General features: G+C 33.8%; 2 protein-coding genes across 2 annotated transcripts; both read left to right on the forward strand.

Annotated features, from left to right (window-relative positions):
• Positions 1-7,667: 7,667 nt before the first annotated feature.
• Positions 7,668-10,415, forward strand: LOC101252201 (cytochrome P450 CYP72A219-like). Its single transcript, XM_004243797.5, has 4 exons — positions 7,668-7,800; positions 8,455-8,702; positions 9,063-9,447; positions 9,938-10,415. Exons 1-4 carry the CDS (start codon positions 7,786-7,788, stop codon positions 10,361-10,363), a joined length of 1,074 nt encoding a protein of 357 aa, XP_004243845.2. The 5' UTR covers positions 7,668-7,785; the 3' UTR covers positions 10,364-10,415.
• Positions 10,416-12,456: 2,041 nt separating this feature from the next.
• On the forward strand, positions 12,457-15,970 carry LOC101256895 (cytochrome P450 CYP72A219-like). The gene is made up of 5 exons (XM_069286719.1): positions 12,457-12,753; positions 13,298-13,515; positions 13,942-14,189; positions 14,546-14,933; positions 15,390-15,970. Exons 2-5 carry the CDS (start codon positions 13,501-13,503, stop codon positions 15,813-15,815), a joined length of 1,077 nt encoding a protein of 358 aa, XP_069142820.1. The 5' UTR covers positions 12,457-12,753; positions 13,298-13,500; the 3' UTR covers positions 15,816-15,970.
• Positions 15,971-17,591: the final 1,621 nt, after the last annotated feature.

Genomic DNA, 17,591 nt, shown 5'->3' on the forward strand with positions numbered 1-17,591 from the left:
TGTCTGCTTTGAACGTGAAAATCAAAAAATTCACAGGGAGGAACAGTTTCAGTTTATGGCAGATCAAAATGCGAGCTTTGTTGAAACAGCAAGGCTTCCTGGCGCCGTTGGCGAAAGACAAGAACGCCGTCGTTACTCCTGAGATGGCGATTCTGGAGAAAAAGGCGCACTCGACGATCATGCTGTGTCTCGCGGATGACGTCATCACGGAGGTCTCGGATGAAGAGACTGCTGCTGGTCTGTGGTTGAAGCTGGAGAGTTTGTACATGACAAAATCTCTAACCAACAAACTGCTTCTGAAACAACGTCTATTCGGTTTACGAATGGCTGAAGGTACAAAACTCATGGAACATTTAGAGCAATTGAATACTTTGGTATTAGAATTGCGTAATATCGATGTGAAGATCGAGGATGAAGATGTTGCCCTGATTTTGTTAGTATCTCTCCCAATGTCGTTTGAGAATTTTGTTCAATCGTTCATTATTGGGAAAGATACTGTGTCGCTGGAAGAAGTCAGATCGGCCCTTCATAGCAGGGAATTACGGCATAAGGCTAACGGCACAAGTACGGACATACAGCCTTCCGATCTGTTCACCAGTAGCGGAAAGGGGAGGAAAAACGGTGAAAAGAAAAATAAGCCGATGTCGAAGGGTGCAAAGCCGGATGATGTTTGTAATTACTGCAAGGAGAAGGGACATTGGAAATATGATTGTCCAAAGAAGAAGAAGCAATCGAAAAAACAATCAGTTTCTGCTGCTGTTGCTGAAGAAGACATTGCCCTAGTTGCAGATGAGCACACTCATCATTTAGATGTGTGGGTTCTCGATTCTGGGGCATCCTATCACATCTGTCCTAGGAGAGAGTGGTTCACGACTTATGAGCAGGTAGACGGAGGCAGTATCTCGATGGCCAATAGTTATGTCTGCAAGGTGGTTGGGACAGGCTCGATCAAGATAAGGACACATGACGCTAGCTTCTGCACATTGAACGAGGTCAGGCACGTTCCATTGATGACGAAAAATCTGATATCTCTCAGTCTTTTGGACAGCAAGGGATTCAGCTGGTCGGGAAAAGATGGAGTCTTGCGGGTCTGGAAGGGTTCAAATCTGATTCTGAAAGGTGTCATGCGTGGTACTTTGTATTTTCTACAAGGTTCCACGGTTACAGGTTCAGCCCATGTTGCATCGTCAAAAGTTCACCCGGAGGATATGACTAAGTTATGGCACATGAGACTTAGTCATATGGGTGAAAGAGGGATGCAAATTTTGTCAAAGGAGGATCTTCTTGCTGGTCATAAGGTTAAGAGCCTAGAGTTTTGTGAACATTGTGTCTTTGGAAAACTACATCGCAACAAGTTTCCAAAGGCCATTCACAGAACAAAAGGCATACTTGATTATATCCATTCTGATTGTTGGGGTCCATGCCGTGTTGAGTCTTTGGGAGGCTGCAGATTTTTTGGGTCCATTATTGATGACTACTCAAGGATGACTTGGGTGTACATGATGAAGCATAAAAGTGAAGCTTTCCAGAAGTTCAAGGAGTGGAAAATTTTGATGGAAAATCAAACAGGGAAGAAGATCAAGAGGTTGTGAACTGATAATGGGCTGGAATTCTGCTGGTCTGAATTTGATCAATTCTGTAAGGGTGAAGGGATTGCTCGACATCGTACAGTCAGAAATACACCACAGCAGAACGGTGTAGCTGAGCGGATAAATCAAACACTTCTGGAGAGAGCAAGGTGCATGCTCTCTAATGCTGGGCTAGATAGAAGATTCTGGGCAGAAGCGGTTAGTACAGCTTGCTACTTGGTTAACCGCGGACCACATGCAGGCATACAGTGCAAGACACCTATGGAGATGTGGTCAGGAAAAGCTGTTGATTATTCAAATCTGAAAGTTTTTGGTTATACGGCTTACTATCACGTCTGTGAAGGTAAGTTAGAACCAAGAGCCAAAAAGGGAGTATTTGTGGGCTACGGAGATGGAGTGAAAGGTTTTAGAATCTGGTCTCCAGTAGAAAAGAGGGTTATTATGAGCAGGAACGTTGTCTTTGATGAAAGTTCTCTGCTTAGAACCATTGTGAAGCCTACAACTACGTCAAAAACTGGGAGTCTTGATAAACAGGTGGAGTTTCAAGTCATTCAGAACGAAAGAGATTTGAAAGAACCTGAAGAGGAGGATCAAGAGCCACAGACAAAAACCGATATTCCAGAATCTATGCCATCAGATATCCATCAGAGTATAGCTCAAGATCGGCCAAGGAGGGTTGGAGTTCAGCCACCTACGAGGTATGGTTTTGAGGACATGGTGGGTTATGCACTGCAGGTTGCTGAAGATGTAGATACATCTGAGCCGTCTACTTACAAAGAAGCCATTTTGAGTCCCGATTCTGAAAAATGGTTTGCTGCTATGATAGATGAGATGGAGTCCCTACACAAGAATCAGACATGGGATCTGGTCATACAGCCTTCGGGGAGAAAGATTATTACTTGCAAATGGGTTTTCAAGAAGAAGGAAGGGATATCACCAGTAGAAGGAGTCAAGTATAAAGCCAGGGTTGTTGCCAGAGGTTTCAACCAAAGAGAGGGAGTGGACTACAATGAGATCTTCTCACCAGTGGTCAGACATACTTCCATCCGAGTGTTACTAGCGATAGTTACACATCAGAATCTGGAGCTTGAACAACTTGATGTGAAGACAGCGTTTCTACATGGAGAGTTGGAGGAAGAGATATACATGACTCAGCCGGATGGTTTCCAAGTTCCAGGGAAGGAAAATCATGTCTGCAAGTTGAAGAAGTCCTTATATGGACTTAAGAAGTCTCCAAGGCAGTGGTACAAAAGGTTTGACAGCTATATGGTGAAGTTGGGCTATACTCGGAGCTCATATGATTGTTGTGTCTACAACAATAGGCTCAAGGATGATTCATTCATCTATCTGGTGCTTTATGTAGATGATATGATGATAGCTGCAAAAAAGAAGTATGACATTCAGAAGTTGAAGGGTTTACTTAGTGCTGAGTTTGAGATGAAGGATCTGGGAGCCGCTCGGAAGATTCTAGGGATGGAGATCATTAGAGACAGAGAGAGAAGGAAACTTTTCTTGTCACAGAGAAGCTACATTCAGAAGGTCTTGGCGAGGTTTGGCATGTCTTCATCTAAGCCCATTGATACCCCCAGTGTTGCCAATATCCATCTCACTGCCATGTTCGCTCCACAGTCAGAAGAAGAGAAGGAGTATATGTCACAAGTCCCTTATGCCAGTGTCGTAGGAAGTTTGATGTATGCTATGGTCTGTAAAAGGCCAGATTTAGCACATGCAGTCAGTGTAGTGAGCAGATTCATGGGACAACCAGGGAAAGAACATTGGCAGGCTGTGAAGAGAATTTTCTGGTACCTTAGAGGTACATCTGACGTTGGTCTGCATCATGATCAGGCTACGGTGTATTGTGACAGTTTGAGCACAATTTGTCTAGCCAAGGATCAAGTCCATCATGAGAGAACCAAGCATATTGACGTGAGGTATCATTTTCTGAGAAGTGAGAAGAGAATCAAGGTGAAGAAAGTAGGAACTGCTGATAATCTTGCTGATATGTTCACAAAGCCGGTTCCACAGAGCAAGTTTCAACATTGTTTGGACTTGCTCAACATCAGAAGTTGTTAATTGCCCTGCGGGGCAATTCTGAGGAAGAGGGGGAGGCCTGGCACTATCATAGTGCGTCTGAAGAATCTGTTCGGAGAATTCAAGTCAAGGTGGAGATTTGTTGAATGCCTTGAATCGGACCAGTTACAACAGAAAGGACGGAGAATTCAAGGACAATGTTGTTGTATTAGGCTCTTAATTATCTGTCAATTCTGTATGTTGGGCCCAAGCCTGTTAGGGCGTAGCTTAGCATTATATATAGACGTTATGGCAAACCCTATTCTGTAATTCTGTTTTTGCCTCTCCCTAATAAAACTGCTCCCTCTCTTCCCCGTGGACGTAGCCAATTTTTTGGTGAACCACGTAAATCTGTTGTCTTGTTTTTCGCGTTTATATTTTCTCGTATTATCTCAAATTTCGCACAACATAATCATATCCTAAAAATGGTGTCATTTTATACATTATGAAGAGACATTTGCCAACTTCGAAGAAACAAAAAAAACATCTCTAACTGTCACTATATTTCTGTTAGTTTTATCTTTCAGTAGTATTAATTTTAGCTTCATTTTATAACACTAAGCACTTTGTTACTCATATATTCTTTTGTTGCTTACAGAAACAAAATATATTATGTACAAATTCTTACTACTCCTAATCGAGCTTGCAATGAGAGAAGGCATGTTGAAATCTATAAGGAGACTGAAATCAATCTTTTGACGATCGATGTGGAATGTTAACAACTTAATTAGTAAATGTGATTATTTTTATATTTATAAAGTTAGGCTTATATAAATTTTATTGGATCAAACGTGCAATGCACTTTTCCAAGACTAGTATTATTATAAGAGGGAACCAAAAAAGTTGAAAGTTGAATTACGATTTTACCCTTATTATAAATTAAAATGATATAAAAATATTTAATTATTTAATTTAAATATTTAATTATATTATTTTAATAGAAATGTTTATGACTTTTGTACTTCTTTAGATTAATTCTTAATTAAAATATCTAATTTAATTTATCTTCTTTAAATATTTACCCTTTAAATAGATACATGTATATGGTTTATCTTCTAGATTAATTTATGTTCTTAATTAATATTTGTTTTTAAATTTTGTAACACTTGACCTTTCAACTTTGTAAGTTAATCTTCATATTCCAAAGCTATATTTTTTCCTATAAATACAATCTTTTAATATTATTTTTATAGAAAGATTTACATGTGATATTGTGTGTGGAAGACTAGAGAAGTTTTAATCAAGTGAAGAAAATTTCAAGGCAAGAGGATTTGTGTCAAGATGACAAGGCATAATGTGATTATAGGAATGAATGTTAATTACTAAAATATCGAAGCTTGATGTATTTATTTATTTTTACTTATTTGTCGAGATCAGAACTATGGTAAGACCCCTCCATTTATGTAGTTGAATATCACTTCCATTACCTTGTCTTCCAAATATTTTAACTTTTTATGGTCAAAAGTTGAATTTTGATTACTATAACTTTGTTTCTATTTGCATTATCAAGAAAAAACAGAAAAAAGATTGTCTTAACATTTTTCTATTTTTCGTTGGTTGCGTTATGCTAAACTTGCTCCTATATATGATACTTTTTCTTTGTATTTGTAATTTTGTTTTAAGAATATATTTGATTGAAGGGTGTATTTTTTGATTTAGAAAATGAGACAAATACAATCATAAAAATAGTGTATAAGACATGCAGAACAATTAATGCTTACAAGATATTCTTATTTCAAATATTAATAATTGTATTTTTGCATTTTAAATTTTAAATATTTGTAAAGAATCATTCTTACATGTACTTGTGGATAAAATCTATAGTTTTTCGATAATTTTCATTAAAATTATCATGAGATCCAAATTTCAAAGTCGAAAAAATGATACACCAAAATGCTTAAGAAGTTAGAAGATCTTTTTATCCTTTGACCAAATATTGCTCCTATTATTTTTTTAACAAAAAAATGTAAAATATATTTTAACAAACTTTTAATTGTAAGAATACTAATATTGTCATTTTGACTCTCCATTAAATTAAAATCTGATTTATTTAATTAATATTAATATTTTATATGTATAATTACATAATTTAAATATCAATCATTGCACTTTAAATCTTAATTATTTTCTTCTAATAAGTTTTTTATTTATAAATTTTAATTACTTAATTGCATTCTACTTAATGAGAAGGAGAATTTCATCTTTTATGAATTAATGTCAAACATTTATCTTCTTGAAATGTATAAATATTAATTTAATTTCAACATTTTTATGAGACAAAAAAGACATTTTAAGAAAGTTAATCATAAGATAGTGTGCCTCCATTTTTGTTTTTGCTACTTTATTTTATCTTTTAAAACAAATATATAATTTATATATCAAAATTATAATAAAGGGAGGACTAAATGTAAAAAAAATTCTTCAAGTTAATTGTACATTACAAACATTTTTTTAAAAGTTAAATTGTTTATCGTTTTATTCATCGTTATGAAGTAACGTGCAACGCACGTGTCCATATACTAGTATATATATATATATATATATATATATATATATGATTGGTTTTAATACATTTATGTGCTTACCAGATGGCACCCTTTCTAGAAGGGTGTCTTTGTCTTTTTTTTTCTTGTCGATTAGGAAAAGGAGAAGTTAGTTGTGGTGGAAATCAAGAGTATTCTTCTTGTATTCATTTTCATTAAATAAAGGGTCACATTTCGCCACGCCTGCCTTTCAGCTAAATTCTTGTGCAACATATGCATAATATATATATATATATATATATATATATATATATATATATATATATATATATATATATATATATATATATATATATATATATATATATATATCAAATGGTCGGGTTGGGTTGAAATTGAAAACATTAAAAAGATTAAATCTTAGCAATAATAAATATACTAATCGTATAGCTATAGTTTTGCTATTTCGGCTCCATGGCCAAATTATGTTTACTATAGAGCATCTAATTTGTATAAATCGGACGCTATAAAAGGATGACGGTATATATAACACATTAAATTCCTTAGGGAAAGGAAACATAAAGTAATGGAGATTGTTGCTTACTTCTTAGTCTTATTTTTATTAGCAATTACTTTTGTAATATATGCATGGAGATTGTTGGACTGGGCATGGTTTAGGCCAAGGAAACTAGACAAATGCCTTAGACAACAAGGTCTTAAAGGGAACTCTTACAAATTGATTTTTGGAGACATCAAAGAATTGTCGAAAAGCATTGAAGATGCTGAGTCCAAACCATTGGATGTCTCTGATGATGACTTAACACCAAGAATTCTTCCTTATTTCGTTCAAACAATCAAAAAATACGGTATGCTTTATGGTTTTCTCATGTATCTTTTTGGGGGTTTGAATTCACACTGCAATGTCACATACGGTTGAGCTCTCGTTTGACTATAGATTTTGAAGTTGAAGCTTGAGAATTGAGTTTTTGAAGTTATTACTTTTTGAACTTAAAAGTTGTTTACTTGGGAATTTTTGAAGTCATGTGAGTAAAAGTGAAATTTTTCCATTCAGTTTTTGGAACTTGGAGATAGATTTTCAAAGTTTGATTCAAATCTATGGTCAAACAGATTCAAAATCTATGACCAAACGCTAGGTAAGAATAGAGGGGTGCTTACCCGCCCACAACAACATGATCCAATGGCTCAGCTATAGTATCAAGTTAAGTACGAGTTCAGATAAACTAGTTACTTTTGTTTGGACCATATATTTTATAATAAGAAAATTTTTAAATATGCATATATACATTTAGGTTCAAATCCAACAAATAGAACGAGAATCTAGCTATAAACTAAATTTCAAATTTTAACTCCGCCTCTTTCTGTACTTATGAAAAGTAACAAAAGTTGAGATAAGAATTTTGGACTTGCAATATTTTACAGGTAAAAACTGTTTTATATGGATTGGGACAAAGCCTTTGGTGATTGTAGGGGACCCTGAGGTAATAAGGGATGTGTTTAACAAACATGCTCTCTATCAAAAGCCAAAATCAACTCCCCTGACCAAGTTGTTGGCTCAAGGAATTGTAAGCTATGAAGAGGTTAAATGGGCAAAGCATAGGAAAATTCTCAATCCTGCTTTTCATATGGAGAAGATAAAGGTACTCTTTTTTTATTCCTCTCCCTCCCGAAAGCATAATATCTTTTCATGTAGGGGCGAAGCTAGGGGGTTGAAAGGGTTCATTCGAATACGCTTTTGTTGAAATATCACACATTATGTGTAAGGTTAATTATTTTTTTTACGTATGTATAATAGAAGTTGAATCCCTTTGGCTTCTTGGTGTGTTCAATTTTCTAAGATTTTGAATTTTCTTAGTGAAAATGTTGGTTCCAATCCACCAAGGTCCACGACTCCACGTGGTTGGCCTATGAGAAAAAAACACTCTTACATACGCAACATTTTGAAGATATAACATAAGTATTAGCAATTTAAACTTTTATATAAATAGTCGCACAATTGAAAAGAAAATACTTCACTTTATAATTGTACTGATTATCACAAATCGATGATATCTTCTTGTATTGTGGAATCTTTTTTGCTCCTTTAGTGACTCTTACCCCACAATCTTAGGGTTGAAGGTAAGGGGTTTATCGTCGGAGCAACTTCCTCTTGTCACAAATCCATGATATTAACTCTGCTTTCATTTTGTCTTGTCTCTAGCTTGCAAATATGTTCTAAGCTCTTTGAGGAGATGATATTTCTACAAGATGCAGTTCATTTAATTTGTATTATTGAGTGGTTTACAAATATGTAGGATATGCTTCAAGCAGTTCATTTGAGCTGCAGTGAAATGGTGAGCCAATGGGAGGAGGCTGTCTCAATGAAAGAATCGTCCACCGAACTCGATATATGGCCTTACCTTCAAAGATTGACTAGTGATGTAATTTCTCACACAGCCTTTGGGAGCAACTATGAAGAAGGTCGAAAGATATTTGAGCTTCAAAAAGAACAAGCTGAGCATGTCATTGCAGTTTCTCGCACCTTATATATTCCAGGATGGAGGTAATACGATGCCCTTTTTCCATAGTATAAGTTATGTATTACAAAGTTCATCACTAATCTGTTGCCAAATCGTCCCTAGCTAACATATTTTTTGGTAATGATTGCTATTCCGTCCTAAAATAGGATCATCGACAAGTTTTTGTGGAATTTGTACGCCACTAATACCTATGTTTGATGTTTCTATAGTGCCTGCAATGACAAGTTAAAACATATTGATAACAAAAAAACTCTTTATGTGTGTATATAACTTAAACTCTTATTTCTATATCTATACATATCCGAATATAACAGGAAAAAAAGTTTAAAATAGTGATTTTTTAATGATGATATACATGTTTTGTGTGTGTTAAACTAATGTAGGTTCTTGCCAACTAAGAGAAATAGAAGGATGAAGGAGATCGAGGGAAAAGTTCAAACAACAATTAGGGGAATTATTGATAAAAGAGTGAAGGGAATAAAAGCAGGGGAGGCCAATACTGATGACTTATTAGGCATATTGTTGGAATCCAACTTTAAAGAAATCGAGCAACACGGTAACAAGGATTTTGGTATGACTATAAAAGAGGTTATTGAGGAGTGTAAGTTGTTCTATTTTGCTGGACAAGAGACAACCTCTGTATTGCTTGTATGGACTATGATTTTGTTAAGCAGGCATCCTGATTGGCAAGTTCGCGCAAGAGAAGAGGTTTTGCAAGTGTTTGGAGATGGCATGCCAGGATTTGATGGATTAAATCGCTTGAAAGTTGTAAGTTATTATTTTTTTTATTGTAAGTTATTTTAGCGTGTTTACCTTCCTTTTAATTTCTATATCTCCGCAACACATGGTTTTAATTTTATTTAGCATCGAATGAAGGATTTAAACTTAGGTTTATTAGCATTGAACTCATTGTTACACACTCAGACACTCTCCAATTGTTCCATTTTGTGTGCAGACTTTTCTTTTCAGTTTGTCCAAATGACAAGTTTAATCTTTAACTTTTCAATTACCCTTGATGAAAAACCTTTATAGCCATAGAAATACCATGGAATGTTTATGATCACAAGTTTTAAAAGTCTTCTTTTTTTAATTTAACTCTTTGCCAATCAAATAGTGAGTATCCGTGTGTTTATATTGTTTCGAGAAAATATTAGATTCATTTGACCCCGGTCGACATAGGCTCCATCAGTCTTTGGTTCTATGTTCTTGATTTCCTTATTACTATGCTAATTCAATGCTGAACTGATTTTAACAATAGGTGACAATGATTTTGCACGAGTCGTTAAGGCTATATCCACCAGTTGGTGCACTTGGTCGAAGGATTACAACTAAAACGAAGCTAGGGGAACTAAATTTACCAGCAGGAGTGATGCTGTCTTTACCAACAATTTTGGTGCATCATGACAAGGAAATATGGGGCGAAGATGCAACAGAATTCAAGCCAGAGAGATTCAATGAAGGAATTTCAAAGGCAACAAAAGGCCAAATGACATTTTTCCCATTTGGCGCGGGACCTAGGATATGCATTGGACTCAACTTCGCAATGATAGAAGCGAAGATGGCTATGGCTATGATTCTGCAACGCTTTGCGTTTGAACTATCTCCTTTGTACACTCATGCTCCACAGTCGGTAATAACTATGCAACCCAAATATGGTGCTCCTCTAGTGTTGCATAAATTGTAAGTTGAGACTTACATGAAATGTCTTACATTGAATTAATAACTATTTCAAACAAGCACAATTAAGTTGATATGTATTGCAGTTTTGGTCCCTGCTTTCATTCGACCATAGCCATATCTAAAGAATGCGAAAAGGCTCAAATATGTCATTGAACTTTATAACAAGTTTCCTTATACAATTTGTATTCTAAACAATATTGGTGATAACAAAACTTTGCAGAAACAGTGAATTACCAAAATTTAAATTGCCTGGTCAAGAACAAAAATTAATTAACAAGAAACTAAAATTTGTTGAAACGTATCAGAATCTGTATGAAACAGAATGGAAAGAAATCGAGCTCACTGAATTCACAGTGCTCCCTTAAGAAACCCAGGATAGAACGATCTTACTACTGGTATTGATACCCAAAACTTTGGTGTCAGCGAGCCACTCAACGGCAGTAAGTACACGCATAAAATTTGTGCAGAAGAAGAAGAAGTCAGATTTTGTTAGTAAGAATTTTGAAGATTCACATGTATTTATACCAAGAAGCAGTGGTTGCGAAAGATTGCAACATTTTAGAAATCACACGACCATTCATGAAAGCTTGCAACCTTTCAGAACAGTCATCTCCAACGCGGGTCATGCGAATCAATCATTTTTCAAAGTCGAGCGAGCAATGACGGCCCGAGGGGGTCCCTCTTTCCAACCCCTTTAACAACTAATAGAAGTGTTTCTCTATTAAACACTTCAATTTTGCTTCCCACCGCCAATGAGGGAGAAATGCTTTTTACTAAAGCAAACTCTTCAAGTTCCTCTATTCTCATCTTCCATCTATTCCCCATTAACTCTTTCTATATACCCAATGGGTTTATTTATGTCATCCGTTAAAAACTCGATTCAATTATGTCATTTTTGTTAAATTAAGTACTTATCCAGTATCCATGCTAATATAAGACAACTTTTACTGGATGACATAAATGAATCTTTTTTTTAATCAAAGGTCGATGATCAGGATGTTCATGATTTAGATAAAAACCAATCCAAACCAACAAATTGAACCAAATCGATTATAGGAACTGGTTTTATTTGGATTTGGATTTGTTTTGTTTTAGATTTTTAAAAACCAATAGTATTTGATTAACTTTGATTATGTTTTAAAGGCTCGAATAAATTACCGAACTGATAAATTATATATATATATATATCTCTATGCATTGCTATCATATTTGGTACATCTTTTTACTAACGCATATTCTTGCCTACATTCTTATACATATGTAGGGTCCGACGTTCCAAGCTAAGTTCTCATCCCCGTGACTAGAAGTCACCTTGATCACACTTAGTAGTGGTAAAGCATTTCACTTTGAGGACTGACCCTTTTATCACTTTCAGTCTTTACTTTTTCAATATTGTACGTGACGCCAGGGTTACGTCTTGATCACTCTTGATATAAATATGGCTATTGAGACTATGCAATTTTCCACTTCGCTTTTAACAACTCTTTTATAATGTAAACTAACCTTTTATAATCTCTTGAATTTCTATTATCTTGTTTATGTATGTTAAGTTCATTGTGTAGGACCTCTAGCAGTTCTATACGTGATGTTACACCTAGGGTATACCTTGGATCATGACATTTAAGTTCATGTAAAAAAAAAAGTAAATTAAATATATAACATTGGTCAAACACTTAAAATTGATTTTTTTGATTAATATTTTAAATTTATTTAAAATTATAAAATTCCTTAAAAAAAGAAGAAAAAAAAAGAGTATTCAAATATAAGCATTTGGTGAATGGAAGTTTTGATTCATTTTAAAGCTATTTTAAGTTATTTTTTACCTTGTCAAACACTACCTAACTTATGATAATTTATTTTTTTAAAACTTATTTTAAAGTAATTACTACATTTGTCAAACACTTCTAGAAGTCATTGACTTGAATGTAGGTTTGTCCAATTTTGGAGTCAATTCAAACATCTTTATATTTAATTTAATTTTGAAAATGAGACAAATTTTTAAAAACACAACATAACAAACAAAATTTGGTCAGAGAGAGTATTAAAAACTTCATAGTATATATAAAACACAAACACATTAAATTTCTTATAGGGGAAGCAAACATAAAGTAATGGAGATTCTTGCTTACTATTTCTTAGCCTTATTTTTATTAGCAATTACCTTTGTAATATATGCATGGAGGTTGTTGGACTGGGCATGGTTTAGGCCAAGGAAATTGGAAAAATGACTTAGAAAACAAGGTCTTAAAGAGAACTCTTACAGATTGATTTTTGGAGATATCAAAGAGCTGTCTAAAAGCATTGAAGATGCTGAGTCCAAACCATTGAATGTCTCTGATGATAACTTAACACCCAGAATTCTCCCTTATTTCGTTCAAACAATCAAGAAATACGGTAATATTTTGTTTTATTTTTTTTGGTTTTCTCATGTATCTGTTTTAGGGTTTGATTAGTTCAAATTCACATATGAATTTAAGATTTTTTGAAATTCAAGTTGTTGTACATGGAAATTGATGATGTTTTTTGACTGAAAATGAAACTTTTCCATCAGTTTTTGGAACTTGGACATAGATTTTCAAAGTTTGTTTCTAATCTATGGTCAAAAGATATTTGAAGACAATTTTTCCGAAGTTTTGATTGAAATTTTATGACCGAACGCTAGGTAAGGATAGAGGGGTGCTTACCCACCCACAACAACATGGTCCAATGACTCACCTATAGTATCAAGTACGAATTCGGATAAACTAGTTACTTTTACTTGGACCATATATATATAAAAAGGATATTTATTAAATACTTATATATATATTTAGTTTCAAATCCTACAAGTATAACGAGAATCTAGCTATAAATTTCAAATTCTAACTCTGCATCTTTCTATACTTATGGAAAGTCAGAGAAGTTGAGCTAAGAGTTTTCAATTTTCAATATTTTACAGGTAAAAACTGTTTTATATGGATTGGGCCAAAGCCTTTGGTATATATAGGGGACCCTGAGATAATAAAGGATGTGTTTAACAAACATGCTCTCTATCAAAAGCCAAAATCAACTGCCCTGACCAGGTTGCTGGGACGAGGAATTCTAAGCTATGAAGAGGATAAATGGGCAAAGCATAGGAAAATTCTCAATCCTGCTTTTCATATGGAGAAGATAAAGGTGTTCTTTTCATCCCTTTCCCTCCCAAAAGTATACTATATTTCCACGCAAGGGCACAGAAGGGGTTCATTTGAATCCCCTTTGTTGAAATGCTAAATTTGTTTATTTTTACGTATGTATAATAGATGCTGAATTAGCTTGGTTTCTTGGTCTGCTCAATTATTCACATTTTAAGCATTTAATTAAGATAGTCACACAATGCAACAAAAATAACTATCTCTGTGACAGTATAAACAAAAATTACTTCACTTGTATTGATCATCACAAATTCATGACATCATTTCCCCCCCCCCCCCCCCCGCAAAGAAGCTCCCCTCTTTTTACACCATTTCATGAAATTGGCTCTGCTTTCATTCTTTTTTCTCTCTCATCTTGCAAATCCAATTGATTTTCCTTTGTATTAATGAAAGGTTAACAAATGTGTAGGATATGCTTCAAGCAATTTATATGAGCTGCAGTGAAATGGTGAGTCAATGGGAGGAGGCTGTCTCAATGAAAGAATCGTCCGTTGAACTCGATATATGGCCTTACCTTCAAAAGTTGACTAGTGATGTAATTTCTCGCACAGCCTTTGGGAGCAACTATGAAGAAGGTCGAAAGATATTTGAGCTTCAAAAAGAACAAGCTGAGCATGTCATTGAAGTTTTTCGCACCTTATACATTCCGGGATCGAGGTAATACGACGTCCTTTTTCCAAAGTTTAAGTTATGTATTACAAAGTTCATCACTAATCTGTTGATAAATGGTCCCTAGCTAGCTAACATAATTTTTTAGTAATGGTTGCTAATCCGTCCTTAAATAGGATCATCGACAAGTTTTTTGTGGATGGTGTAAACAGCTAATTCCTATGTTTCTATAGTGCTTACAATGACAAGTTAAAAATACATTGATAAAGTAAAAACTCTTTACGCGTGTTTATAACTTAAATTCTTTTTTGCCATATTGATATCCGAACATAATAGGAAAAAAAGTTTATAATAGTGATAATATGATGATGATATACATCTTTTTGTGTGTTCACCTAATGTAGGTTTATTCCAACCAAGAGAAATAGAAGGATGAATGAGATTGAGAGAGAAGTTAAAGCAACAATTAGGGGAATTATTGATAAAAGAGTGAAGGGAATGAAAGCAGGGGAGGTGGCCAATACTGATGACTTATTAGGCATATTGTTGGAATCCAACTTTAAAGAAATAGAGCAACACGGTAACAAGAATTTTGGTATGACTACAGAAGAGGTTATTGAGGAGTGTAAGTTGTTCTATTTTGCTGGACAAGAGACAACCTCTGTATTGCTTGTATGGACTATGATTTTGTTAAGCAGGCATCCTGATTGGCAAGTTCGCGCTAGAGAAGAGGTTTTGCAAGTCTTTGGAGATGGCATACCAGAATTTGATGGATTAAATCGCTTGAAAGTTGTAAGTTATTCTAGCTTCTTACCGGTAGATTAAGGGTTTAAAGTTTACGTCCTTAACATTGAACTCATTTTACTTTTGAAATTTATATGTTAATAATTCATTACACACTCTCCCTTGATCCATTTCGTGTGACTCTCGTTTCTTTTAGTTTGTTCCCGAAATAATGACACATTTCTACTTGTAAATAACATAATCTTCAACTTTTCATTTACCCTTAACACTATTATAGCCAAAGAAATGTCATGAAATGTTTAAGATCACAAGTATTAGAAGTATTTTTTCTATTTAATTTTGTGTTCAATCAAACAATAAGTATGTGTGTGCTTATATCGTTTGTGGAAAATATTAAATCCATTTAAATCCGTTCAACATAGGCTCTATCAACACCTTGTTCTATGTTCTTGATTTCCTAATTATTACTATGCTGATTCAATGCTAACCTCATTTTAACAATAGGTGACAATGATTTTGCACGAGTCGTTAAGGCTATATCCACCGGCTAGTGCACTTCGTCGAACCATTACAACTAAAACGAAGCTAGGGGAACTAACTTTACCAGCAGGAGTGTTGCTGTCTTTGCCAACAATTTTAGTGCATCATGACAAGGAAATATGGGGCAAAGATGCAACAGAGTTCAAGCCAGAGAGATTCAGTGAAGGAATTTCAAATGCAACAAAGGGGCAAATGACGTTTTTTCCATTTGGTGCGGGACCTAGGATATGCATTGGACTGAACTTCGCAATGATAGAAGGAAAGATGGCTATGGCTATGATTCTGCAACGCTTTGCGTTTGAACTATCTCCTTCGTACACTCATGCTCCACAGTCTGTAATAACTATGCAACCCAAATACGGTGCTCCTCTAGTGTTGCATAGATTGTAAGTTGAGACTTACATGAAATGCCTTACATTGAATTAACAATTATGTCAAATTACAAGCATTATTAAGTTTATATGTATTGCAGCTTTGGTCCCTGCTTATCTAAAGAATGGAAATGGCTCAAATATGTCGTTGAACTTTAATAAAATGTTTATCTATTAACTCAATTATGTCATTTTTGTTAATTTAAGTGTCTATCCAATATCCATGTTAGTATGAGCCATTTTTTTTAACAAATGACATAAATGAGTGTTGAGTCTTTTTTTTGTGGGTTCATATCTTAAAAGATCATTCAACTTTCACAATTTATCTAACAAAATCATTGAATATTATATCAATAAAAGCACTGAACTTATATAATCAACTTAGATGGTCATTTAAATTTAAAAAAGATTAAGGGAGCTTCAGTGAATCATAAAATTAGAAAATTAGAAGATTAAGTTAATGATTGAACGAGTTTTAACAATAACGTTTTAGTTCCAATCACTTGAAACGAGAGCAGAGCTGAGATCAGAGACCTCAAATAGATGACGTCAGAGCTCTGTTTTGGCCATTATAACTTGAGCAAGAGCACAGCATTTTCATTGACTTCTTAGTGAGTTTTCTTCAATTTAATTTATTTTTGAGCTTTCATGTCATTTCTGCACACTTCTCTATAGAAATTTCTTGAAGAGAAATAAAAAAAAATTGTCTTTCATGTCATTTCTGCACACTTCTCTATAGAAATTTCTTGAAGAGACAAATTTTTATTGATAAATTTAGTTGGATAATTTTATTGAGAAAAGGTCTAAGCTGGATGATTTTGTTGATATAAAATAAAGTTTAATGACTTTATTAGATAAATTGTTAAAGTTGATCAATCTTTTAAGATATTATTAACCTTTTTTTTTTATCAAAGGTTGATGACTAGTGAATGGATGTTCATGGTTTAGATAAAAACCGATGTGGACCAAAAAAATTTGAAGCAAATAGATTAAATAAATCAATTTTATTTGTATTTGATTTGGTTTTAAATTTTTAAAAACCGATAGTCTTTGATTTGATTTTTTTAAAAAAAACTCGAATAATTAAATCATTATATACATATATTTTATTATTATATATGCATAATATAATATTTTTATAAATAATTTTTAATATCTTATAAACATTTTCATATAAAGTTTATTTATAATTTATTTATGAAAGATAAAATGTTCAATATGAGAACATTTATATTATTGGTTTCATGTGTATGAGTGTTTGTCGCTATTCTTAGTGGGACTAGAAATGTCAGTATCTCTCCCCTCTAGGTCAAAAAGATGAATTTTGAAACTTTATTCACGTTAAATTTAGTGATGAAAGCCCTTTAATGTTAATCATTCTAACTATTTTTCATTTTGAATGAATTGTCGTCTTTTTTCCAACTTTTGAATGAATCATTTTTAAAATTTTGTGTATGGTTAATGACCTAATAAACGAGTCGAACCATAACAGATAACAACCAATTAGATAAGTGTATATTCTATTTGTTTTTTCAATTAAAAATCAATTACAGTAATTTAATTTTGATCAATAATTGATCCAATCGGACTCATGAACACCCTTATACATGACATATTTGAACGTTTTTTCTTTAAAGAATGGTGACCTACAAGATACTCTAGTTTATACATAATGTCGGAACTGATTATATAAATTTAAAAACTTTTAACCCAAAAATAAATAACGGATTATTTTAACATCCCTAAATTTGACGTGTTTTATTATGATTTTCACCTAAGATATCAATCATGTTAA

Source organism: Solanum lycopersicum, chromosome 7 (genome assembly GCF_036512215.1).
Source record: "Solanum lycopersicum chromosome 7, SLM_r2.1".
In the NCBI taxonomy this organism is placed as follows: domain Eukaryota; kingdom Viridiplantae; phylum Streptophyta; class Magnoliopsida; order Solanales; family Solanaceae; genus Solanum; species Solanum lycopersicum.